Source organism: Plasmopara halstedii, assembly GCF_900000015.1.
Source record: "Plasmopara halstedii genome assembly, contig: Scaffold_3111, whole genome shotgun sequence".
Classification (NCBI taxonomy): domain Eukaryota; phylum Oomycota; class Peronosporomycetes; order Peronosporales; family Peronosporaceae; genus Plasmopara; species Plasmopara halstedii.
The window spans coordinates 78,138-103,120 of record NW_020190014.1 but is presented as its reverse complement, the minus strand read 5'-3'; the positions used below and the strand labels follow the sequence as shown (position 1 = coordinate 103,120).

At 42.3% G+C, this 24,983-nt stretch overlaps 9 protein-coding genes across 9 annotated transcripts; 7 read left to right on the top strand and 2 right to left on the bottom strand.

Moving 5' to 3' along the window:
* Positions 1-412: 412 nt before the first annotated feature.
* On the top strand, positions 413-730 carry PHALS_07539 (RxLR-like protein; the record flags this gene model as incomplete). Its single annotated transcript, XM_024721022.1, has 1 exon — positions 413-730. The coding sequence occupies one exon, from the start codon at positions 413-415 to the stop codon at positions 728-730; it is 318 nt and encodes a 105-aa protein (XP_024586163.1).
* A 3,640-nt stretch (positions 731-4,370) lies between these two features.
* PHALS_07538 (uncharacterized protein) lies at positions 4,371-4,647 on the top strand (the record flags this gene model as incomplete). The annotated part of the gene is made up of 2 exons (XM_024721021.1): positions 4,371-4,394; positions 4,456-4,647. The coding sequence occupies 2 exons, from the start codon at positions 4,371-4,373 to the stop codon at positions 4,645-4,647; spliced, it is 216 nt and encodes a 71-aa protein (XP_024586162.1).
* A 5,072-nt stretch (positions 4,648-9,719) lies between these two features.
* Positions 9,720-10,797, top strand: PHALS_07537 (uncharacterized protein; the record flags this gene model as incomplete). Its single annotated transcript, XM_024721020.1, has 2 exons — positions 9,720-9,809; positions 10,621-10,797. The coding sequence occupies 2 exons, from the start codon at positions 9,720-9,722 to the stop codon at positions 10,795-10,797; spliced, it is 267 nt and encodes an 88-aa protein (XP_024586161.1).
* A 1,486-nt stretch (positions 10,798-12,283) lies between these two features.
* On the top strand, positions 12,284-13,128 carry PHALS_07536 (proliferating cell nuclear antigen; the record flags this gene model as incomplete). Its single annotated transcript, XM_024721019.1, has 2 exons — positions 12,284-12,602; positions 12,668-13,128. The coding sequence occupies 2 exons, from the start codon at positions 12,284-12,286 to the stop codon at positions 13,126-13,128; spliced, it is 780 nt and encodes a 259-aa protein (XP_024586160.1).
* Positions 13,129-13,334: 206 nt separating this feature from the next.
* Positions 13,335-15,020, bottom strand: PHALS_07535 (vacuolar amino acid; the record flags this gene model as incomplete). Its single annotated transcript, XM_024721018.1, has 3 exons — positions 13,335-13,489; positions 13,548-14,629; positions 14,704-15,020. The coding sequence occupies 3 exons, from the start codon at positions 15,018-15,020 to the stop codon at positions 13,335-13,337; spliced, it is 1,554 nt and encodes a 517-aa protein (XP_024586159.1).
* Positions 15,021-15,271: 251 nt separating this feature from the next.
* PHALS_07534 (mRNA splicing factor) lies at positions 15,272-17,080 on the top strand (the record flags this gene model as incomplete). The annotated part of the gene is made up of 1 exon (XM_024721017.1): positions 15,272-17,080. The coding sequence occupies one exon, from the start codon at positions 15,272-15,274 to the stop codon at positions 17,078-17,080; it is 1,809 nt and encodes a 602-aa protein (XP_024586158.1).
* Positions 17,081-17,295: 215 nt separating this feature from the next.
* PHALS_07533 (myb-like dna-binding) lies at positions 17,296-17,940 on the bottom strand (the record flags this gene model as incomplete). The annotated part of the gene is made up of 1 exon (XM_024721016.1): positions 17,296-17,940. One exon carries the CDS (start codon positions 17,938-17,940, stop codon positions 17,296-17,298), a length of 645 nt encoding a protein of 214 aa, XP_024586157.1.
* A 1,527-nt stretch (positions 17,941-19,467) lies between these two features.
* On the top strand, positions 19,468-21,250 carry PHALS_15236 (uncharacterized protein). The gene has a single exon (XM_036407263.1). It carries the CDS (start codon positions 20,055-20,057, stop codon positions 20,238-20,240), a length of 186 nt encoding a protein of 61 aa, XP_036263503.1. The 5' UTR covers positions 19,468-20,054; the 3' UTR covers positions 20,241-21,250.
* A 588-nt stretch (positions 21,251-21,838) lies between these two features.
* PHALS_07532 (uncharacterized protein) lies at positions 21,839-22,684 on the top strand (the record flags this gene model as incomplete). Its single annotated transcript, XM_024721014.1, has 5 exons — positions 21,839-21,936; positions 22,005-22,011; positions 22,098-22,216; positions 22,265-22,352; positions 22,424-22,684. The coding sequence occupies 5 exons, from the start codon at positions 21,839-21,841 to the stop codon at positions 22,682-22,684; spliced, it is 573 nt and encodes a 190-aa protein (XP_024586155.1).
* Positions 22,685-24,983: the final 2,299 nt, after the last annotated feature.

Below are 24,983 nucleotides of genomic sequence, written 5' to 3'. Positions count from 1 at the left end.
CTTGAGATGGTAATAAGGGTAGAAAACATCGTCAAACGTGAGGCCAGTGAAATGATGACGCTAAGTGCTTATGCATCAATAAAAAGATCCTAGTCGCATCATTTTTGAAATAAGTTTGTGTACTGTCACGATTAGAAAGCCAAACTTTCTAGTCCAGAAGAGAACATCTTAGGAGATAAGTTATTGCGAGACTTATGGATGTTGTCATCTCTTTTTAAGAAAAAAAGTACATGACGAACTTCTTTTATACGCCAGAAACGACTCTGTCTTGATTATGGGCTTTGCTACTTAACGCTGTGCACCTGTTACAAACCCTTCATCCAATCGTACATGTGGAAGAAGCTAACATAATTCATTTTTGAATCAACCTCTTGATCACAAATCGACCCGTGTCTTTGACTAGCTGGTTTAAATGCGTCTAGGCTTCATATTTTTCGTGCTTGTGGCTTTACATATCGCGTCTATAAGTGCAACGACGCAACGAACATTTAAACCGATTCTCGATTCGATCCCGGAGGACAAGGTGCTAGAAACAAAAAAAACGGGGCGGGTTAAAGCGTTTGCTGAAATACTTAGCAAATTGCGTTCCTCTATTGCAGGTCGCTATGATAGCGATTTTCGTCACACCTCAGAAGTTCAAAAATTGCTGGATTCCAGTAAAAGCGCAAAAAAATGGAGCCTCGGTGGTCTCACAGCCAGGTTAAAGTCTATGAGGTTCAAGTTAAAGTAAACATCAAACGGTCTCCATGAAGTCGTGCTGTTTCGCTCTAAAATTGACTGACACCGGATTTCCACGCAGAATCCATGTCTTGGATTAAGAGCTTGTGATGCCTCTTAGCTAGCAAGCGAGTTTGACGTCTTTTCGTGCGAGCGGTTATTTGCTTAATAAGTAGCGTATATTATTTGTGTCTACTGGTTTTATAGTACAGCAACTGTGCAAATTTTAGAAGCATTAATTTGATTAAAACAGTAACAAATTGCACTCGAAACGTCTTGTCCGCGTATTGCACCAAACACAGCTGCACTCACGTCCCTTCTGCTTGGCACTACGCGTTCAAGAGATCGCATAGATGAAGGGGAACGAGAACGAGCAAGAAAAAAACTCAAGGATCTTGATGGTGTAAATGTGATCGCACAACAATAAATGACAAACTTCTTACTCATTTGGAATCTTATTGTTTTTAATACTTTATTCATTGTTTTTGTGATTTATTTTATTGAAATGCAGGGTGTTGAGAAATGATGAATGACAAATTTACATTTTTGGGTTTTCTCTAGTAGATACTTTGTTAGTAGAGGTCTCATAATGGTCGAAGTCAGGAAGCAACTTGAGTGATTGAGGTTTAGAAAAAAGCTCCTACCCCGACCGATCTTTTGATCTTTAGATCTTTTGATCTGTTAGGTGCTGTATCGGAGTTGGTGGTGCGGAATAATTGAGAAGTCATCAATTTTTTTTTCTGACTTTTAGAATATGCTACTAGGTCTTAGTACCTTCTTTCTGTATTGCAGAATAAATTCCAAATCATACTCATGCGTATTTTGGAGATGATCAATAAATTATCTTCCTCCATCTCATTTAACGTAAGATAAGTATCCATCTAACAATGTGAGATTAGAGTTACTCAAGAGTATGATTAAAGAACACTATGCTTTGCTGTCGAGCTGTCCAATGATAGAAACCCAAGTGATTTGCACGTTTGATCTTTGCGATATAGAAAGAAAATGTAAATAACGTCAATAGAGTCAAGAGTACCTGTAGCTTTAGGTGTTGGATTTATTGATTAGTTATGGCCATCTCCACAGTAAATCCAAGCATCCAACTATGTAAAGATGACTAGCTAGGATCAATAATTTACAGCATTTCTACGAATAACTGAAGGCTAAATTCCATAAATTTGTTGCTGACTCGAAGTTTCGAATCGTTTCCCATGAAGAAGTAATCGAAAGGCAAAGATCCGGCGGCGGCATGAGTACGAAATAAATGTGGCTCTATCGAATCACTTTGATCTCATGAAGTAAAGTCACGCATTTTCGCTAAGTATCTGCGCCGGCGTGGAGGTTTCTCGAAACGTCCACATGATACTCTCTCATATAAACTTGATGATCAGTAAATCTGGGTGAGATGAGTTTGAAATCCTATGTCCATATCTTACAATTTGGAATCACGAGAGAGCAGTTCAGCAAAAGCTTCAAAGTCTTTAAGTTTAGCCCTGCGAGCGACAAAATCCAGGCCAAATTTAGTCACTTAAAGACGCTGGGTTTCATGGAACAACTTTGGCGTGAGAGCCCCTTTACTCTCCACAACGTCCTGCAGCTCTTTCATTGCACGATTTTCACTCAAGCCAGTAATATACGTCTTCGACGTAGGTGAGCAGTTTTTCCGAGTTCGTTCGTTGTGCCCTCATTTTCACTAATCTCGAGAAAACATCATGGAATTCATGAAAGCAAGGATGGACAAGTACGTCGATGGCAGAAATTCGCTGAGTATCGTTAACCGCTAGCACCTCTATTATTGGATTTGACTGTGAGTAGTTTTAGTAAATGTTGCAATACTGACCGACGGGAGTTGGGAAGTATTTTTTTTTGGCAATGGCTGAGTCGCAGGATACTGGATCAGATTAATATCATATATCCTCACTTTCGTAACTATCGTAATGGTTACCCGCTCCTATCCAAAGTGTCGACAGCGATCTTTGTGCAGGGAGTACAGTGACTCTTTATCCTCAGATGGTAGTAACCACCATTTGCGTCAAGGACGACGCATTAGTTGTAGTACAAGAGATCAAGCCATAGTCCAAGTCCTTATAGACAGAGAAGCTATCGTCGTCGCAAAAGAAGGCAAGACTTTGCTAACAAAAGTAAAGATCTATCAGTGAATGAGGTAGATCTGATTTGAGAGTTGTAACATGTTTGGTATACTATTGCATGTATACACTGATGTACGGAAACGAGCCTCATCTTGATTCGAAATGGATGTATGCATTTCTGCAATTCGTCGCCGCAACGTATACGGTAGAATGCGAGCAATGCAAGAACAATCACAGCACCACTAAGGGCGACGCCCTCTGCTCTGCATTTATTCAGGGCTTCACGCACTGATTTAGTTTCTCCATCGGCAAATAGAGCTTTGGTGTCGTTAACTTCAGGAGGTACAGCAAAATCCTTCTGATTTTTACGAGCTGCAAGGAGAGGTACGAATTTGCGTGCATTGCGACGAAGGATGCGACGTCCGAAAGTTGCATCAGAACCTTTGAGCAGCGCTTGACCCACTTTATCCTGTCAAGCCATATTCGGTAGAGCGACGGACGGAGCTCAAATTTTTCTGCGATCGACATAGATGGTCGTTGGTATTCTGATGACGATTCTCTGGCAAGTTTTGCTACATGTACAAGTATGCAATTTAATATATCACGTTATCTGAAAATCCATCAGACAAGTACTGGTCTGAAAATAGCATCAGACGAGCAGTATCCTTGCGTTTGGCCTCCCACACCCAAAAGTAGAATGACAATTGGCAATGGCGATCAAAGCCGACACTACACTCCCTTTCCACGAATGATTGCCAGCTCGTAGGACTACCATCTCCATAGTCTGACGGTCTAAGTATTTTTACCCGCAGCAAGCTACTTAAAGTGTCCACAGTAAATATCTAAGAAACAATTATATCGAATATTTCAGATTAAATAATATCTGGACCCTGAAATTTTATGAGAAGTGTATACCTTAGTGTATACCAGCAAATTTATACTTAGATGCATAAAAAAATGGTAATTCTGTAGTCTTGTTTACTTAACCCTTACAATACCGGAACATTGAAAAAAACGAGTTTGATGCACACTTGGGTGCTAGCCGCATGTCAAAAGAGAAAGACGGATAAATTATATAAAATCGTAATACATGTATATGTAGTATGAGGCTAAATGAAAGTTAATTAGATTTTTTGGGAATATTAAAGTGAATCGACAGAAGAAATTGTCGTAGAGGCTCTCTGTTCTGTTCCTGGTGAGAGCATACAGGTCATAAAAAAAATCTCTTCCTCTGGGTGGCTGAGACTTCTATGGCCACGCGCTTGGCTTTGCTTTTAAATAGCCCACAGCCCGTCTTGCTTGCGCGTCAAGCGTCCAAGTCAGGACTTCGCGCGCAAGAATGGGCACATTCGCACAATGCTTCAAAGAAAAAGAGTCGTATCCAGAAAGGGACACTAGGAAGCGACAGATGCCGTGGTTGCTCGCTCCGCCAAAATAATCGATGCTCCTTTTTATATTTGCGTTTTGTACGTAATTGCAATACTTTTGAATCCACCCGGACTTTCAACTGTTTCACTAAGTCCGGTATAATTGAAGCAATAATCAGCAAACAGCCCCGCATCGATGCAAGAGACTCGTCTTTTGAAGGTCTGCGTTCTGTTGCCCTAGATTTAGTGAGGCGCAATCAAAGTAATTTCATTCCGAGTAGGCTGCCGTGAACGAGGACATGACGTCTTTCCAGTCACGGGTTCGTCATTTGCCTCCTGATTGGGAGCCTAATCCTTCGAACATCTCAGCTGAGAGAGGTGGGACAGACGAGATGCAAATGTTTTCAGCTGCCATAAATGAATCATCTGTGGGTCAAGTATATTCGCAGCGTAAAGATGTCAACGTGACTTAGGTTCATCGCCTTTGGCGTGTTCGTAGCGCTTACGTTCTCAGCACTCCCCCCTGTCCTTGCGGCAAGGGGGACAAGGAGAGTCTGTGTATACACCGCACCCCGTCGAGGACTATCCGTGAGAACAGTAACCATGTTTGCTTTCATGTCTGGTGCCGTTGAAGCGATTTGATTTTTTCTATGGCGTAGTTTGCCAGTTATCTCGCCCTTTACAAAAAACAAGAATTATGAGCGCCGAAATCGACGTACTTAAAACGGCTTAAACCGGCTACGACGTCCATGTGTTTTGATTTGGGGATACTTATATAAATGTCGAAGTCTCTGTTTGGCCTTCCACTAAGATTTTGAGGTCTTTGACAGCGCGAAATGCTGTCAAGGCGTCGACCTAAACTCGAGATGCGGTTACATTTGGGCATGACGAGGCTGGAACGCCTCGAATCATAGGTCGGCTGGAAACTGAAAAACAAATGTCTCGCCCACTTCTCTCCCGTTTGATCATAAACGAGTCATGAAACCATTTAGGCCAAAGAACAAATTGCTTTTGGTCCAGGCACAGAGTTGCAAAATCTATATTTGGAGTATAAAATTGCCTGAAACTGACAACAAGCGTATTGCTTGGTGCCTCAAACAGAGATCGGGAGGTAGAAGCGGTTGTATGTCGAGATCTCAGATTTAGACGGAAAGGGCGATCTAATGTCGTGGTGTCCAGGGTATACTTCTGTTGAGGCGAGATAAGACGGAGTATGTTGTGGTCCTCACGGTGTATACGGCTTGAACAGCTGCATTGTCCCCTGTACCAAGCGTCGAAGTGACTAGGAACGGCAGTCTCTTGTGCAGGAGTAAATGAACGGCGACCGAAGGTCTCGCGAATATTGTCTTGGGGATAAGAAGGTTGATTTATTCTTATCACGATGCGGCGGTACCGCTGAATAAGCACTACATTATGACGAATCCACCATGCGAAAAAATTGGAGATTTACGCTTAGGTGGCAAATAATTAATGGAGTGACCTAAGTGGTCGTAGAGGCCACGATAAGAAGGATGATTTTTTCTTATCACGATGCGGCGGTACTGCTGAATCAGCACTACCGTATGAGGAATCCACCGTGTGGAAAAGTTGGAGATATACGCATATGTGGCAAATAATTATTCATTCGTGAATGGAGTGATCTGAGTGGTCGTAGAGACGACAAGTCTTTCATTACTTCCAGCAGAACATTTTTGCAGAGCAGGTATAATCATCTATTGGGATAAATACAAGATGGTGCGTATTTATAACAAGCTAAACGCAGCCTCAGTTCCGCTGAGAGCGCCGAATACTTGAAATGACATGCTCCCAACTGCTACTGTGGATTTGACAGCGCCTAGCAATCCTTTGGTTTTGTATCCCAACCAGTAAAATTAACTTTGTTGTTTCTGATGCGCAGCTTATGCAGTCTTTTGTAAACATTTGGTAAGCAAATTTATTATGAGTGCCCGATATCGATGCTGTCGTTGATCCGTGACACCTATCTCTTTCACTATGTTTGCCGATCACAAACTGACGGATTGATCATTTGATCCACACAGTGCTTAATTTAATCTTCACAAACATTATCTCTCGATGGATACATAACACTCAGAAGTTGTCCCTAGACTCTTAGATGTCTAACATGTTGGTGAGCCATAACGCGTAACTTTTGGGATACTTATCTTGCGGTGGAAAAGGCGGTATCGGCGTAATAAAAGCAGCTATGGAAGACGATGACTATGAGGAACAATACACAATGCAGCCTGACGGAACTGATTACGAAAGCAAGATCAGTAACTCAAACTTTGACTGGCCTGGCCAGCTTTCTCCGCATAGGAAAAAAAACAGTCGTGTAGAGCGTGATAAAACGATTTCAAACTGTAAAGCCGACCGCAGACGCTGAATGAGAACTGTCAGAGGTCGCAAGTAGACAATATGAGAATTTCAATGCGACCTAAATCGCGGATTGAGTTAAAAATGCTGATCTAGTGACTTCATTGGACCGCATACATTACGTGAACGGATTCTAGCTCGTATATTGCGTGGCTATGAATAGAGCTAATATAGCTTACCTGGCTCTGTATACACAGCGCATGGCTCCCACATATTGGCTATGTCAAGTCAATGCAAACACGGTATTCCCTTAGCAAAGCTGATTAGTCCGCCTGACCACGTCGAAGGTACTAGATGAACACACTAATTTCTTCACGGCATAACAAAGTTTATTCCAAAATCGTGTCGTCGGCATCGATCGGTGTCAAGCAAAGTAGGCAACCCTCAACTTCGCGGCACATATTCATCGTCAAATACCTTTTTCTTTGTAGAGCATCACAAATTCTTGAAGGTGATCAGACCGACATTGTTCAGAGAGGTCTGACGGGGGATAAGGTCTCGATAGCGCTGAAATTGATCAAACAGTCGGAACCGCACTTGACGGTCTCGTGTTTGTTTACACCAACATTCAATACGTCACCTGCATTGACAGCCTGGGTTATATCATCGTTTGCAAGGCGCACGTAAACTCGCAAGATTGTATCGTATAATTTCTTACACTATTGGGTACATCACTTGCTGCATTGCACCCGGGCAAATTATCCAAACACGATTTCACTTGGCAGATCTTGCAATACCCCCAATCAGTTGAAGGAGTCTTTAATTATATGCGCAATATTAGCGCGCTGACACCTCTGCTGTTCCGGTTTCTTGCGGGACTTTGCTGCTTAATGTTCATTTCCTCCACAGTAAGAAATAACACCCGTAAGTTTCATCGGTGCTATCGCTCCTCGCATCGTTCATTGTCTTCTGCAATCGGTTCCGAAAGTGACTTCATCAAAAACGTCAAATTTATCTTTGCACGTTGTGGCCTTGTGAGGCAACCGAGACTTCGCGAGTTTCGACATTAGCGAGTCGGCGGTCGACACCAACGGGGTTACCGAGGACCGACACAACTAGGTGTGACTAGTCCAAAGCGTGATAATAAAATTAAATTGTACTCGATGACCGCAGCACCCACAGTGTCGATTTTTTGTTAGTGAATTGATCATGTATTTTGCTCAAGCCCATCATCACCCTTTTGAAGTAATTCATGAAGCCGTATAAGCGAGAAAAAGCTTGTTGATGACGCTCATATTCTCGAGTTCGACATCCCATATAAACATACATCGTGCGCAGTATATATAGCTGGGACCAGATGCAAAAGCGATCCTGTAACGAGGTTACACATACCCTGGTAACAGATGTGTATGTTACACCACATGGGCATGGTGTGACTGCACCCAAACGAGAATACGGCACGTGGCTGGATAGCCAGTAGTTATGCATGCATTTAGATTTTACTATATATATATATAGAAAAATCTATACATTTAAAATTAGGCGGCTTTGCCGCAAGTAAAAACAAATAAAGTCAGTTCTGAATTTAAACGGAAAAGTTGATTAGCCTTGGGAAGGCAAAAAAATTTTTTGCACTAAGCGGATTGCGATCCGCTAAACTCGTATTTGTTCTAAGTTTAGAAGAAAAGGTCGGTGACCTAACTTACGCTTCCTCAAGGCGCAAAGCTACGGCAGCCCCGCTGCAGATCCTTTATTTTTCAAAAAGATCGGAACTACGGAGTTTAACGTGGATTCCTTGCGAGCATCAACCGGTCCCAGCGAGGTGGCACAGTATTTAAGCTTAAACTCCCAGAAGTGACCTCCCACAAGTCATCTTTCTCAATCCCATATTCATATTGATTTTTTTGTGGGAACTGGTATCGTCAATCTTGTTTTGGGGGCTGACAGCAGAGACGTTCAATGCCAAGGCGAGCTCGTGATTGGGGGCTAACGACCTAATAAAAAATGCACGCAACATTAAACGACAAGAACGCAAAGCGAATGGAAAGCTCCAAAGTTCACGATTTTTTTGCCACCAGAACTAATTTATTTGAATATTATTAATACAAATATTAACTCTAATTCAAAATAAAACAAATTGTTTTGTACTCAGCACTCCGCTAGCATTAATTCTTCGTGTATGCACTTACTCGACATCTTTTCTTCCACACTTGCTGAATATCTACTAAATCATTGTCCGGCCACACTATTAATACCAATCGAAGATTTTTAACTCGTTCCAATCAATAGCACAATTAACCATTGTGTCAACAGCTTGGGCACAATCATATCAGCGAGAGAGATCCATATTGATATTATACCAATAATTCTCCGTCATTCGACAACAACAAACTTGTTGTCGAACTTTTTCCAATCCGCCACATCTTTGGCTCAGCTCAGCCAAGCGGTGGAGATTCACCTTACAAATATTATACTCCGCTAATCATAGCAAAAAAAACTTAAATCTTTCAGTCGTATTTCTATGGGATCATTGAGTCACTCTATAGGCACTCAATTGGATTCTCGACAATTTTAAGTGTGAAAGCTACGTTCATATCAGACGTCAATATGGATGGTCTAGTGGGCCAAAGCACTCAAGTGTCAAGGGCTGATGTCTATCAGGATTCCGCAGCTTCTTTGTGAGTCGTGATGATGAGCTAGCTCAATGCCTGTTATGAAACTAGCTGGATGGCAAAGATTGGTTGATAATTTACTTCGTAGTTGTTTTGAATGCGCAAGATACCTTGGTCGACCGGTCAGGCGCAACTTTATTTTGTCGTACAGACAATACCTTAAACCCGATAAATTTAGTCACCAGACTCGTATTTTTTCTTTATTTCACGCTGATTACGGATCAAATGCGCCCATAGATCTGCGCATTGGACCGTGGTAAATACAGATAATACATCTGTAACTATGATAGAATAGTCGTCACTTCTCGCGGAAATCGGCATATGGTCATGATTTTTTTTGCAGGATACAACTTGAATATAAGTACGGCCATTTTGTGCGATGGAAAACGCCCGTCAGAATATGACTTGCTACAAGTAACTTGTATACGTTTTCTTGCAAATTCACACAGCGTATAATTTACCAATAATAGAGAATAGAGCCATAGTGTACAAATTCCGTGCTGCGAATACCACTTTGATGCCAGAAGCGAAAGTTCAGTTCTATCAGCTTTTCAGTGGCGATGACGCAGAGACTATTTATTCGTAAAGTAAGTGACGAAGAGGGTCTTGTTTTGAGTACTCAATCGTCACCTCCGGCAAAAGCACTAATCGTACTTTAGATTGATTCCAAGAGAATAGTTGCAAGGAATTCAAAGACGAAATCATTTAAGTCGGTGAAGTCTCGCTGACAAACGTAGCGAGGATGATTTCATTGCTACTCCTAGGTTGCCTAATCAATATCAGTTCAAGTGTCCTGCACTTCTCACTTGCTCAAACTCGAAGCGAATTTTTCCATTCCAAAGCTAGCAAAAAACAAACTTAAGAGCTGGTCACTGAAAAGAGGTGCATCATACAAAACTTACTTGCATGTAAGTTGTGGCAACATCAGTTGATAGCCGCATGTTTTCTTTTCAGCAAGGTGTGTACCTAGAAACAGCATCAAACCCTTCAACTTGGGACTGTATTTCAACCGTCTTCGCATCAAACTGCCTTAAACATTCACACTTAGGCCTGGCCTTCAATAGCGTCGTCGAAACAGTTAATTCTGCGAAGTACAGAGGTTGGCACTGACCTTCTCCAGTTTATGCGGTATACAGCTTGTATTGTCTCCTGTATCCAACTACAACAGTGGCCAAGTTTCTTTAGCTAAAAGAATACTATTGCCCCCATGAGCAGGCAGTAGTACTCCTGAGTTATATATTTTGTCATATTCTTGTCGGTCCGACAGCTGGGTCTTGTGATATACACTTTCCATGTGCTCCGTTGCTTTGTGAATGTACAGTTACCGAGACATATCCGCTGCAATTTTTATGGCGTTTATAAAAAAATTCGAGCACGTTCTTGCACTTACACTCTTTATAATGTGGCATATGTACACAATTTGCCACTAGGATACTGGATGTTTTGTGGCTTATGTGGTAGTTGAAAAACCGATGGTGCTTTGACGGAGGAGTTGGTGGTGGCACCGCCGATACGCTGTTGATAGCGAGAGGAAGTACTCCGTCTAGTGTATTGAACTCCGTGCTTTTGATATACGATTTTAGGCTTGTGCCATGTCCACTGTCATTTGCTTTGCTACACGGCGAACTCGCATGTTGAGCTCGGATGCACCGTCGACTAAAAAATGAGTTTGTTCATTACAAGTGACTGCAAGCGACTCATGGCGTTTATATTATTGCAGGAGCTTCTGAGTGAGCTCCAGGGTCCACTATGAGCACGTGCAATCGTTGAGAGTAGGAGTAGAATTCGCGCAGGTATAGTGGGTACATTAAACGTACTATACGCATGGCGTGGCGCCTGACGAGCTAGAAAAGCCACAGCAAGTGACTCCATGACATGAGCTGAATAGCTGTCTTCTTCATTGCGAAGCTTCTGATCAATGGGCAACAGTTGCTATGCTTATATTACCTGATTAAATGCGTACTATCTCTCTCAACATAAAATTCTAACTTTAAAACTGGCCTATTACCCCCCCTTATAATGTCAAAGATCCTTGTGTTGGCAGCTTTGCCCGCACTTATTAACAGATGTACAGTTCTCAGGGAAGGGACATATAACGGGATTACACGTACCCTGGTATGAAGGGGTGGGTCACACAACTTAATGTGACCATACAATGGCGTGGCTACACCTTTACAAGTAGCCACAACGTGGCTGGACTGCCAGTAGTTATGCACTTAAATTAGGTTTTACTATTTCATTAGGAGAACCTATGGATTTAGATAGAGGCAAAATCGCCTCTATCTACAGTTTACATTTTGAACAGATGAGCTAACATACCTTGGGCTAAGGTTGTGGTTACTCTTCGAGTAAGCGGATTGCGATCCGCTACACTTGTACTGGTGCTAGTATAGAACGTAAGGTCGGTGATCTTAGCTTGGCTTTCTCTAAGCGAAAAAGCTACGAAAGCCCCGCTGCAGGATGGCTCAAAGACTACTCTTTGTTAGATCTTTTACGAGGAATCCACTCTCACTTCGTCAAGAAATAATTTTACACAAGCCGATGTGGATACATCACTTTTCAGCCTGTTACTGGTATCTTTGATATTAGCTTGATCACACCAGAAACCATACCATCGCCCACCGCAACAATGGCTAACAACATATCACAGTCACTTTGTCAAGGGTACGTACGATACCTACGAAGCAGCTTAATGTCAAGACAACATTGCCTGAGTGCATGAGAATACATTCATCTCCCAAGAGTTAATAATAGCATGCTTAATACGAAGTCGTCTTATGAGAAGCCTGGATCACGATGTGAAAAAGCTCGAGGAACTTGTGAAGTCATACAAAGTTTTTTATCATTCTAACAGCCTGAATTTCGTGTATTGACCAGAATTGACACAAAAACTATTAACAAACTATCAAGCAACTACTATCTGGTTGGAGAAAATGGAGTCCAGAAGCTGACATTATCCACCAATCACATCTCCACACTCCAATAACTCATTTTGGCGGGAAAGCTTTCACCCCTCCTAAAACCATACAAAAAGTAAATTTCTTTCTTCTCTGCGCCACCGCCAACACCACCAGTCGGCTATTTTCCTTGTCAGATTCAGCCACTTGCGATATACTCCACCAGCATGTTTGAGGCAAGACTCCCACAAGGTCGCATTTTCAAGCTCATTGTTGAGGCAATGAAAGATTTAATTTCCGAAGGGAATATTGACTGCACTAAGTCAGGCCTCGCACTTCAGTCCATGGATGGGTCACATGTATCACTAGTGTCGCTATTACTACGTGCTGAAGGGTTTGAACATTATCGTTGTGATCGCAATATCTCGTTAGGTGTACAAACAGCATCACTATCTAAGATCCTGAAATGTTCTGGTAACGACGATGCTTTGTCACTCTCTGCTGAAGATAATGGTGATGCTCTTAATATTATGTTTGAAGCAACTTGTACGTTGATCAAAGATTCTAGTACATTATTATAACAACAACAACTAATACTTTATTGCTTGTAGCTGGTGATCGTGTTTCAGACTTTTCACTCAAGTTAATGGACATTGATAGTGAACATTTGGGCATCCCTGGTACTGAATACGTGGCAACTGTACGCATGCCTGCTGGCGAATTTCAACGTATCTGTCGGGACTTACAAACGATGGGTGATACTTGTACAATTGCTGTTGGTAAAGAAGGCGTGAAGTTTTCTGTCTCGGGTGACTTGGGTGCTGGAAACATTACTTTAAAAAATAATACGGCGGCTGAAAAAGAAAGTGATCGTGTGATTATTACAATGGAAGAACCAGTTGAGCTTACATTTGCTCTTCGATATTTGAATATGTTTGCCAAAGCTACGCCATTGTCGGAGACTGTTACGTTAAGCATGTCACCTGGTATTCCTGTCGTCGTGGAGTATGCAATTGGTGACATGGGATATATGCGCTTTTATCTGGCACCAAAGGTTGAGGAAGATGACTAAGTCGAGCATAGGTAGAAACCCGTATATAAGAATGTGCTTGGTTGTTAAGGTAGTTTGTTCTTTTCAACCTTGTTTACTTGAAAACATTATACTATCATGCCATTAGTTTTGGCAGAGCTACGTAAAGAATAATACAATTATTATTGTAGCGTTTAGCTTTGAAATTCTTTTATAGAATTGTAAAAGTCATCAACAATCTACTTGAATTATTGACTCCATGACTGAAGATTCGAGTACGTGACGTAAAAGAATGTTAGCAATCCAATCAAGATGACAAAGGAGTCGACAATCTTATCAAACCATGATGGGTTGGGATTCAATTTGAGATAAAATAGTGGAGGATATACCAAACTCAACGGCACTAATTCCATCAAAATAATCATCAGAACAAGTCATAAAAGTAAAGAATAAAACCTTACCACAACAGAAAGCACCAACAATAGACACAAAGAGGTCTAAGCGGTCCTGGCCAAAATAGGCAATAGAAATTGTAACTAAAACCGCCAGAGCACGCAAAAAGTTTTTCGCCACTTTTTGGCCTGAAGCGCGTTTTGGAAATCCCAACATTTCTTCCATAATTTTCACCGCAGGAAATAAAAATAATGGATATGATAGAAGTTGAGCAAAAGCATAACCAAATTGTACTGAACTGGACCAGCCATTACGTGGCAAACTGGATGTAACCATGGGAGCAATGTTATTACCAAATGTCACATAATTAATACCAGCAAAGAACGAGTAGAAGAAAAGTAAACCAACGACTGTCCACGAGAGTAAACCTGGAAATCGTTTTTGACGGGCTTGATTGAGCGAATTTTGAGTAGGTAAAACCAACCCTATCCCCTCAAATGTAAAAACTGCAGTGCCAATGAAAACAGGATAATCATTTTGATTAAATAGGACAACATTTTGGGCCGGACCTTGAGTTGCAAGAAGTATCATGCTATTGCCCAAAATAAATGCCAGTCCATACAGAATAAAAACATCCGCAATTAAATTGCTAATAGAAAAGTAGCTGATGTATCGAATCCACGACAATGGAATGTACACAGCAAATTGAACCAAAATGAGAAACGACGCATTCACTCTGTATCCTAAAAAAATTAGGACTTCTGCCATGTTTTGTGCCACAAAAATCACATATGTGCAACAAAATCCTGCTTGCATAAGAATGATGGAAATTTGTACCATGCGTCGACCCCATGAACCATAAGCTTGAAACCCAACATGACCATATGTACCACCGACTAATTCACGACATTGCAACAATCGCAACATAGCAAATAATGTCAATGCAGCAACAAAAGTGAGACATAAGGGTGAAAAGAGAATGCCACCACTACGAAAACCTTCAGGTAAAAACAACACTCCAGTCCCAACAAATGATTTGAGCAACGTAAGCAAAGCATGCCACAATGTTGTAGTTTTGTCACGATCATTTGATTTTGGTGGAAATGTTGACGGAGGGATAAGTTCGGTTCGTTCCGATGCAGGTTCGAACCTATGAATATAACACAAGTCTCACATAGATTAGGAATCAGATTCAAAATGCTCACTAAATTATTGTAAACGTACGCTTTTGATGGACTGCGATGATGTGCTGGGAGTGGCGTTAACAATAAACTTTGTGCTCGTTCCTCTACGTTCATTTCATCATACTCGTCATTGTCTTGACTTAATATATTTCCAATAAATGGATCGTAAACACTGTTGATGCGTTTAATGATCTGATCACGAAGAGCTTTTGAGACCATTGGTCGAGGTGTTGTCTGTAGATGATGACGACGAAAGCCACCAGGTACAGCGATGTCAAGCGCCTTGGGTGTCGTAAGATCCGAGAAACCAGGCTCAGACTCCCGACGGCCTACTATATGAGGCGATGTAGCACGCATGAGTCGTAAAGTAAGAATTTAACGCAAGCACTTGTCGAATGAAGACGTGACGGATGCTGTGGGATGACAGACACTCGGAAACCGGCTTGATGCTGGCGACCGATGGGTATAATAAGTAGCCTCTAGAAGTTTATAATTGGTAATATAATTTGAAAGAGTCTGTTGTGTATACCTTCTGAATTCGATAAATAAAAAATGAGAGTCTTTTTTTCCTAAAGTTTACACATCATATTGTGACACTAGTGTTCGTAATGGAAGGACTTGGGGTCTACGCGTCTAGCGATGACGAGTTAGCACCGTCGCCGCGCTCTACTGATACATCAAATTTATCACTACCTTTCGTCAACTCAGCGCCATTTGTGGCTATAACAGACAGTGAAGAACAAAGAAACAAGACGGCGTTTATGATTGCTGCTTCTCAGACCCAATTAACTGTTAATCTCCCCATAGACACAACGTTAGCTCCATTTGTGGGACCTCATGGTGGAAATTCAACGAATTTAGCGTTGATGAATCCTCTTCGTGTCGGCAGTGGTAAGGAGATAGTTACGGGCGTTGTAGAACACGCAGAGATGGAGGACTACACATTTGAAGCACAATATCATACTCACAATCAGACTATTAGTCAAAATCCAAGTCGTCATCGAGTTAAAGGAGCTCCTCCACCTCCTCCTACTCTTCCTGGAGAGATAATACCTGACACAATTGTCGCTTCAGGTGAGGAAGACGTATTTACAAGACGCAATGCCAAGAGAAAGAACCAGACAAGTTTAAAAGCACGAGCTTTAGCTGAAAATGTAGGCGACGAAAATGTTACTGGTGTATGGGCTCCATATAAAGAGAAGGGTATTTTCCTGACCGATGCCGAAAAAGGTACAATGAACGAACAGCAAAAGATGTTGCAAGAGGAACACGAAGTGAAGCGTCGCAAGACTGAAGGGAAAACGGAAATGGATGAAGAAATGGATTTTGATAGGATGGTTGAGAAGAAGTTATCCCATTTATTACCAGCAAGACTTAAGGCTGGACAGACAGCACTAGAAGGAAAATCGACGTTCTTGGGAGACAACGAGTACGACTACCAAGGACGTGCGTGGGTGGAACCTCCGCGTACACTTAAACCGGACGATGGTGATCATCAAGTGTTTTTACCTAAAAAATGTATACACAAGTGGATGGGACATACCAAGGGTGTACAAGCTATCGAATTGTTCCCAAAGTATGGACATTTGCTGCTTTCCGGTAGTATGGACAACACTGTTCGAATTTGGGATGTTTATAATGAACGTAAATGTCAGCGTATCTATGAAGGTCATTCAGGAGCTGTGCGAGGTATCAACTTTAGTACCGACGGCAAACAATTTTTAAGTTGTAGTTTTGACCGATTTATCCAGTTATGGGATACAGAAACCGGACAAGCCGTGCATTCATTCACAACACGTCGAGTTCCGTACTGTGTCAAGTTTTATCCCGTCGACAACACGCAATTTGTAGTTGGTGACTCGAATCATATGGTCGTACAATTCGATACTCGATCTGGTGAGATCGTGCAAGAATATAATCATCACTTGCAAGCGGTTAATAGTGTGACGTTTGTGGATGACAACACAAGATTTGTAAGTTCATCAGATGATAAGAAGGTGCTTGTATGGGAGTGGGGTATTCCAGTTCCGATCAAATATATTTCCGAACCGAGTATGCATTCAATGCCAGCCGTGACGTTGCATCCAAGTGGGGCATTTTTTGCTGGTCAATCTCTAAATAACCAGATTGATGTCTATACTGCGCGAGACAAGTTTAAATTGAATCGGAAAAAGGTCTTTCGAGGTCATCAAAATGCTGGATATGCGTGTCAAATCGGCTTTTCACCAAATGGCCAGTATATCATGTCAGGTGACGGTGAAGGCAAATTGGTCTTTTGGGATTGGAAATCGACAAAACAGTTAAAAAAACTACGTGCACATGATCGAGGTCCAACTATGGGAGCCATTTGGCATCCACTTGAGTCGAGCAAGGTCGTCACATGCGGTTGGGACGGTCTTATCAAATATTGGGATTAGAACAAGTACCAGAAATTAGTGTATTCGCACGTAAGTTGGTCTATCTAATTGTACTACATTAGTACAAATTATTTCTTCTGTTGTTAAATTTTAAATTTCTAATCAGTACAACAGATATTTTCAGAAAGAATTTACAAACGATACGGTCCGTCGTATAATGATTATGAAGTTGATGACTCACTTCCGTGGCTAAGCGTCTAAGCTTCGTCTCTTTGTCAAAGGACAGTCTCAGTCTGTACGACTGGTGCTTGAATAATATCTAAAATATAGTCAATCTCCTCTTCTGACAATGAAAGGGGTTCAAAATCACTCAACATAGCTGCAAAGGTTGCAATCTCTGTAGAAGATACACCGTGAGACTGACTATGACCGGGAACAAAACATCCGTGGAAATCCATGGGGTCGACTCCCCTTCTCACTAAATTTGTTGGAAACAATGTCGTTTGTGAAACGGCGACTGAACAAGGTGACGACGCATCGTTCCGTTTGTTTTGGTCACGCCGACGCTTTAAGGAACGCGGCTCTTGAACAGCTGAGCGCAATCCACGTTTACGACGCGCGATCTTTTCTCGATACTTTTGAGCATGAGTCATAGTCTGACGAGTAGTGCGAGTACCCACGTGCGCTGCAATCTCTTTCCACGGTCCAGAAGGATATCGCTCAAGACCTTCGAGAAATCGATTGTGCTCTTCTGCTGTCCATGCTTGCCCATTGGTGTTTGTAGGAGACGTGATCTCACCATCGAATGAGGGTGAAGGAGAAGGCGGAGCTTCTGTGGGTAAACGAATGAGCTCGCTACCACTAAGTGCACTGCTACTGGGCTTAAACAATTGATTCTTCACATCAGCTGTGATCGTCATAGCTGGTGGTAGACTGATTGACAGTTGGGAATCGTGCAAAATTAAAAATGAGAGAGCGACTTTTCCTGAAAAGCAAAAAAACGCGTTGTTGGTCAGGGTGAGACGGAGTGTTCTAGTAAAGTTGACGTGCTATCTTGCCATACAATGTGGGAAGTCGAGCTGGTCAGTTGAAAAAACGGCGTTTCAAGCTTCTGAAGCACAGTAAATTAGAAAATCCATCGATAGGGCGCAATTTTTACATCTTACTTTGTCACGTTTATGTCTAGCTTTTATATGAAGCAAGAGTTGAGACTTCTAGCAAAGCATTCCCACTTTTCCTTAATCACTACAAGTGAATACGAGGATTCAAACTACTTTGAAGATCGTCAGAGATAATTGCGTCAGCAATGAAGCATTTGCTTTTTACCGGAAACATAAAAACGAAACTTTCCATAAATTGGGCTACTAAACTCACATGACTTTCTGTCGTATAAAACGCTGTTTAGAAATTTGAACACCTTACACAAGTAAGTCGCTAAGAGCAGAAAGATTATGAAGCAGCTATTAGAAAGTATTGATGATTGAAAGTCACAAATAAGTACATTCTTCAAGCAATTTCGAGGTAGAATCCAGCGTTGCGCCACCGAAGCGTCTCATCGCGATTAATATTTTCCTGAAAAGTCACTAGCAACGCTTGCGCCTGTAGCTCATGTGTCAAGTCTCCCGTGTGTTGCTATCAGTTGCAATATCTTTCGACACAGCCATACACAAACTGGACGGATCAGCAAGTCGCTACCATAGCATGATAAACGGTGGGATTTGGTCATCTCACTGATTTTGTAGCAAGTTGGTAGAGAGAGCAAGCACTTTCATTTGTATATGTCGACAAAACTTGGACATATATTTCACCACGTCTCATCTACTTTCTGGACTGGCAAAGTCCGTTGTGCAAACGGACATCAGTTGGCGTCTTAAAGGCCAATTAGAATTCTTTTTGACCAAATTAAAATTAAACATGTTTCTGTAGTCTCGAACTTGAGTTTTAAACTTGAGTTTTGAACTTCTTTGACACGAAGAGAACCTAAGACTGAACACTGTCAACACAAGCATTTTCCGATGGGCGACATACGAGATTATCTGCAAGGCTGCCGGCTAACTTGCTATCCAGCATTAATATATTTATATATGTCTTACTACAAGACATTTGAAACGTTTTGATGATTTGACCATTCTTAATTTGGCAGGGAGAATCGCCAATCTTACCAATTTGATTAATTAAGAATCGTCACTTGCTGCAGTGTCAGATAAATCAAGAATCATATATCAAAAGTTACACACGACCTTCATAATCGGATTGCATCTTTTTTGCAGCTTAAAAATGATGAACTTTGTATCGTAACTGTTTTAGAGTTAAGAACATTTTGTTAATCAAAACCAGATCTTTATATAAAATCAATGTTAATCAAGGAATGTTTGTAACGAAATTACTGTCATACTTTATGTCGACCCAATCATTAGAGTACAATGGATACTCAAAACCAGACCTGACTTAGAACAAGCTTTATGTGTTGCGGTCACTGGAATCCGCACTTGACAACGACCCATTAGGTTTTCGGACTTCAAACTTGTCACCGCCACCAGCGCGCAAGCTAAGTATGCGGTGACATCAGGACACTAAAATTACCACAGGATAAAGCAAATGATGTATAATGCTGCGACGTCGACGCTGCTGGTGTTTGGCCACTAGGGGCTGCCGGTCCGCATGACCGACGGCATGGGTTTTAGTGTTACCACGCCGGACTATTTGGCTAAGGAGCGAAGTGTACGTCCTACAAGGTAGTGGCTGGATTAGACCGTTCAACGTCAAGCATGAAAAGAAGTGCTGCCGCACCCGCAGCTTCCACCGTGGGTGCCGCCACCAATAATTTCGGAAACGCAAGAGTTGGTCGAGGAAATTGATGGATAGATCGCCAGCATGAAGCAGAGCTGCAATTTTAGATCTACAACAGCAGCACGAAACTATGCATTAAGAGACTTGGCAGTAACAGATTCGGAATCAGGATAATGAATTAACTTCGTGCGTTAGATGGAGAAGGTGGTGGCGGTGGATTTGCTGGTGACGTCCGTAGTGTCTGATGGATAGCAAGCTCACGTTGAAATTGCTCGACGCTACGAGGGATACCGCAGAGTTGGTGCTGGATGTTTTTAGTGGAGACTGTCCGAATTTGGTGGGTGTCAACATGACCGAGCATGTCCGTGGCTATCTCGGCCTGATTGGTAAGGCTGGATGCTACTTTCGTAAATATTTTGACGGTTGGTAAATGACGAGTCCTTCCTCTCTTTCGGTATGAGCGAACCGAGACGCGTTACTAACAGTCTGTTAAACTGCTCTTTAGTGGGGAAGGAGCAACTGTACTGACCACTTGCTCCATTAAGTGGTACGTTTGAAAGCCACCATGTCCAGACCTGAGTTAGTGTTTTCAAAGCGTTTGATTGAACTCGCTCCTCCCGACATGAAAACTGTGCTTTTGGCTAAGTACGACGCAATACGATTCAACTATTTCATACATGCCGAGATTTTCTTTAAGTCAACGAGCTCACGAATACCCGCAAAAGTTTTAATTGCGGCAAGGTTAGGCACTTGTCACGCGACCATAAGAGTTTTGCTTAGGCGGTAAAAGCGCCAAGTGAGCGCTCATGACTACAATCTTGAGATGGAAGATTAAATCATTGACAGTGGTGCATTTTGGCATCTCGTTTGAAAGGTTGAGATGCTTAAGTTGTACTTGTACAGAGAAAGAATGTAGCAAAATGCTTGACAGAGCTTTATTCGAATTGATTGAGCAGCATGGGTCACGTTTGATGATGGTCGAAGATAATGAGATTGAAATCGAGCTTATGTATGTGTACTACGCGTCTGAATTTATTCTGTAAAGGTAGCTTATGATTTGTGGCTGCGGACTAGAACAAAAGCTGCCTCTGTGCGCTTAAGATGTGCTGAAAACTTTTACTCACCGCTGAATAAGTGAGACAAAGATTTGATGCACGCGGTATTTGATCTGCCCAGTACCGATTTCATGCAGCGTGGCTTCCTGTGGCACTTCCACACCAGATTCAGACATTTAAGCTTTGACATAAATAAGCGTCTCGCTGATGATCCAAGTTTCGGCTTGGTATGATGAGAGTAAACTCTCTTTGACATGTACTGACGGCATGCGTCGGCTCATATCGGGAAGGAAGCAAAAAAATGCGCCAATTGACCGAGTGGGCACTAATTGTTGCAACGACATCAAGGACTGATCAAGCTGTTCGACTAATAAAAGGGTTTTTTGGTGAACTTGCTGACCACAAGTCAGTTTATTGTCGAGTCTTATCGCTAAGACGAACGACCAGACAACCTATTGAAGCACTTGCTGATCATAAATCCAGAAAATTTGACATCGTCATCTTCGATTCTGTCTGCCAAGTCTATTGCAGCCCAAAATGAACGCGCAACGAAGGTGGAGCGTCGGAGATTCTCGCGAGTAGTTGTATCAGCTTGTCGCATTGGTAAAGGATCTCCAGGGTCTTGCGCTTTTGACTCATAAAAGTCGAAAACAAGGGCGTGAAGTCAGCACTGACTAATTTTCGAAGGAAGTTACACTTTGGAATATCGGGCAACGCGGTACGTCGCTCAAAAAGGATGAAGAAGTCGGCTTAATGCTACGAGCTTGACGGAGAAGGCGTTAATGTAGCTTCTGCTGGCTTTGATAGTGCTTGCTAAATTATCGAGTCCCACGAACTATGGTGAAGCAACCCGCAGGCTAGTCGAAAAGTCTTGAAAAAGTCTTGGAGGAGCTGGATCCACTTTGAAAGTAAAGAGGCTGAGTCTCCATATCAATTCCGTATACATGGTCAAACGGATAAGTGCGGTGATATTATGCGATATAACGCTCATTTGGGTGATACATATATGCTTATTGTTGCGGCCGTGCGAGAGATGACATTTGGAAAAATGATGCTGGCAATAGCACATCTGTGAGGAGTGCTTCAATTTTCTCATTGCGTACGCCAAATTCGCACGAGAGCTTAAGCATCTCTGATAGAGTGGAGGTCAGCGAGATAGGTTTGAAAAATTCGGCGTCTCCATCCCATAGGAGCTCGAGTTGCGTCCTTTTCGGAGGTTGTGATGTGTTAAGAAAGCTGAAGGCTCGTGGCACCAGAATCTTAAAGATTCTGGTGCCACTCAGTTTAGAAATCAAGGAACCGTTGCCAATCGTGGACCTATTTTGGATGTAGCTCATGTGGACCCACGCTGGTTCGTGCTAATGTGGACGATTTGTTGAAACGTGTTCAACCAAGACAGGAAAGCATTGGTCCAGAAAAAAATTCAGAATGCGAACGGAGAGTTAGGAAAATCGCGAATACAAGCTGATTCAAGCGACGATGAACACGTAGATGCTGGTCAGGCTTGGCCTGGCGAATGAAAAATGTGCGAGATGGTAGTGACGATGACTTGGAATAGTTTTGCCCGTCGCAAGGCCCAGCATCACCGGGTTTCAACTTGTCGGTAGTCCACCTGTTGTACGAGACCGGACGTGGACACCAAGCGATAAGATACACGCATACCGACGTGTATGCTAAGAAGATCGCCAGATATCTCGGTGGTATAGAAGACGAACGTAGTGTGCCTTGTGTACGTGTCGTTGTGAATAATGAGGGTGGACCAGCTAACAAAGGCACTACTGACGCCGCGGCTATTGGTTCGGCTTTCGTTAGCGTTTAGAGTAGGTTTGGTTCTTGAAATGAGCCAAAATTACCCAGACCACAATGAGCGTTAGATCGTACTAGATGCGGTGAACTTACTTGACTTGCAACGGCGACAACTACGTAAAGAAGCTGAAAAGAAAATTACACTTTGAAGCATCTCTAAGATCACATTGAGACAGCTGAGAGAAGTTTGAGTGAGAGTTTTACGAAAAGGATATATAGTGTCCCGTATCTACTTACAATAGATCTATCTCAAATAACAGTCAAAGCCAAAAAAATGATCTTCGTTGGTTGTAGTAAATCTAAATACAAAGTATCTGAGCGACCGGGAAAGTATTTCAGTGCGCTAACAAGCGGAGACTCTGCGAGTCAAAGGTTGCTCTGCGTTTGATGTGCGACAATTCGTAGCACTTATTGCCAATCTAGCGTCCAAGTCTGAATAATACAGTGAGGATGGGTTATTGCAGCGGGGCTGCCGTAGCTCTTTCGCTTAGAGAAAGCTGAACTAAGGTCGGTGACCTTCGTTCTATACTTTGAACCAGTACGAGTGTAAGCGGATTTTCTCCAAGAGTAACCACAACCTTAACCCAAGGCTCCCATTCGAAATGTAAGCTGTATTTCTCGGTTATATTTGCGGCAAAGCCGCCTATATCTCAATTCATAATTTTTCCTTACTCAATAGTTAAACCTAATTAAAATGCATAGCTACTGACAGTCCAGCTACGTAGTGACTTCTTGTTAAGGTGTTGCCACACCATTCTGTGATTATCCCAGCCGACACCTATGTATGGTCACACCATCTTGTGTGACCCACCCCTTCATACCAGGCTACGTGTCACCCAGTTACTGCTATAGGATATTCCCGCAAGATACACTTACCAATCTTTGGTATCGAAGATAGCTTTCGAGATTTGATACGATTGGCAAACCAAGATGTAAAAGCTGTACGCCCGGAGGCGTTCACCACATACGAAATGCGTTAGGCAGACGCCTCCAGGAATGTTTCAATCAACGTACTATTGGCTTTCACCGGTTCCCACAGAGCTCTCCAGAGCGGAAGTTCAGCTAGTCATGAGTTTGGTTCCGTTCTTACCATGTTGCAGCGCGTCAAGCTAGCGCTCTTTCGGTTAGGGGGCTGCGTACAAGAATCCGCGCTAATTCACGGTAACTCAAAAAAAGAAATATTTCCGACATGAGAAGAATACATGAGACAAGAAATTTTAAAACTCTATACCCAGGAGCTAAATATTCTCATATGAGGATGTCGGCTATTTCCGAAACGTTAAAGGCATTTCGCACTCATGATAGATCATGTGTTGATGTGGCCCGCACGGATACATTTTGCGTGCATCCAGCCTTCTTCACGAAAGCAAAGATTAAATGCGAAACATAGCTTTTAGCCCACAGGGCTTGGTCATGGTGCTGATATGGATACTCCGTGAGCGTGCTCTAGACGATGGGCCTCACTTAAGCTGATTATGAGAGTGAAAGAGATCTCGTCTGCTGAGAGTCCGCAAGCTTGTTGGAATGACGCCTTATATTTCACTTTCGATTGAGAAGGATAAAGGCTCGTAGAGCCAGTGATGGGCTCCACTCAAAGGTAATATCAAGTCCAAGTAGACCACACCTGCATTTTCTTGTATTGAGTTTGGGTGTCATTGTCGAAATAGAGATCAATATGATGTAGTAAAAGAAAATGACGCTCTCTTAAAGATGCGTGGTTTATAGCTCCAAATTTTGTTGTTAAGATTTACGATCTGGGCTGGTTGAAGCCGTAGAAGTACTAAGCAATTTGAGTGCGTTATGGCGACATACTCGCTTAGGTCTAAGAAATATGCGTGATATTAAGTATGACAAGTATGTATACCATAACTGTGGGTCCTGCGATAGAAAATTGTTGAAGATTCATCTAAGCTAATATACAAGTATCAAAAATTTGATGGCGAGGAGCGCTGATCGTGGGTACTGCAGCGGGGCTGCTGTAGCACTTTGCTTAAAGAAAGCTAAGCTAAGGTCGCCGACCTTATGTTCTAGACTAAAACCAGGACGAGAGTAGCGGAACGCAATCCGCTACCTCCAACAGTACCCGAAACTTTAACCCAAGACAAATGTGCTCTTCCGTTCAAAATTGAATCTGTACTTTTTATATTTGAGGCAGAGCCGCCACCCTAGGTTTTCCTAATTAAATAGTAAAACCTAATTAATATGCATGACTACTGGTAGTTCCGCCACGTAGTGGCTTCTTATTACGGTGAAGCCACACCATTTAATATTACACCGAATTGTGTAATTCACAACTCTGTACGGTCACACCA

What these genes read in the sequence shown, in the direction of transcription:
- PHALS_15236 (XM_036407263.1), top strand. Translation starts at nt 20,055, where the DNA reads ATGGATAGCAAGCTCACGTTGAAATTGCTCGACGCTACGAGGGATACC.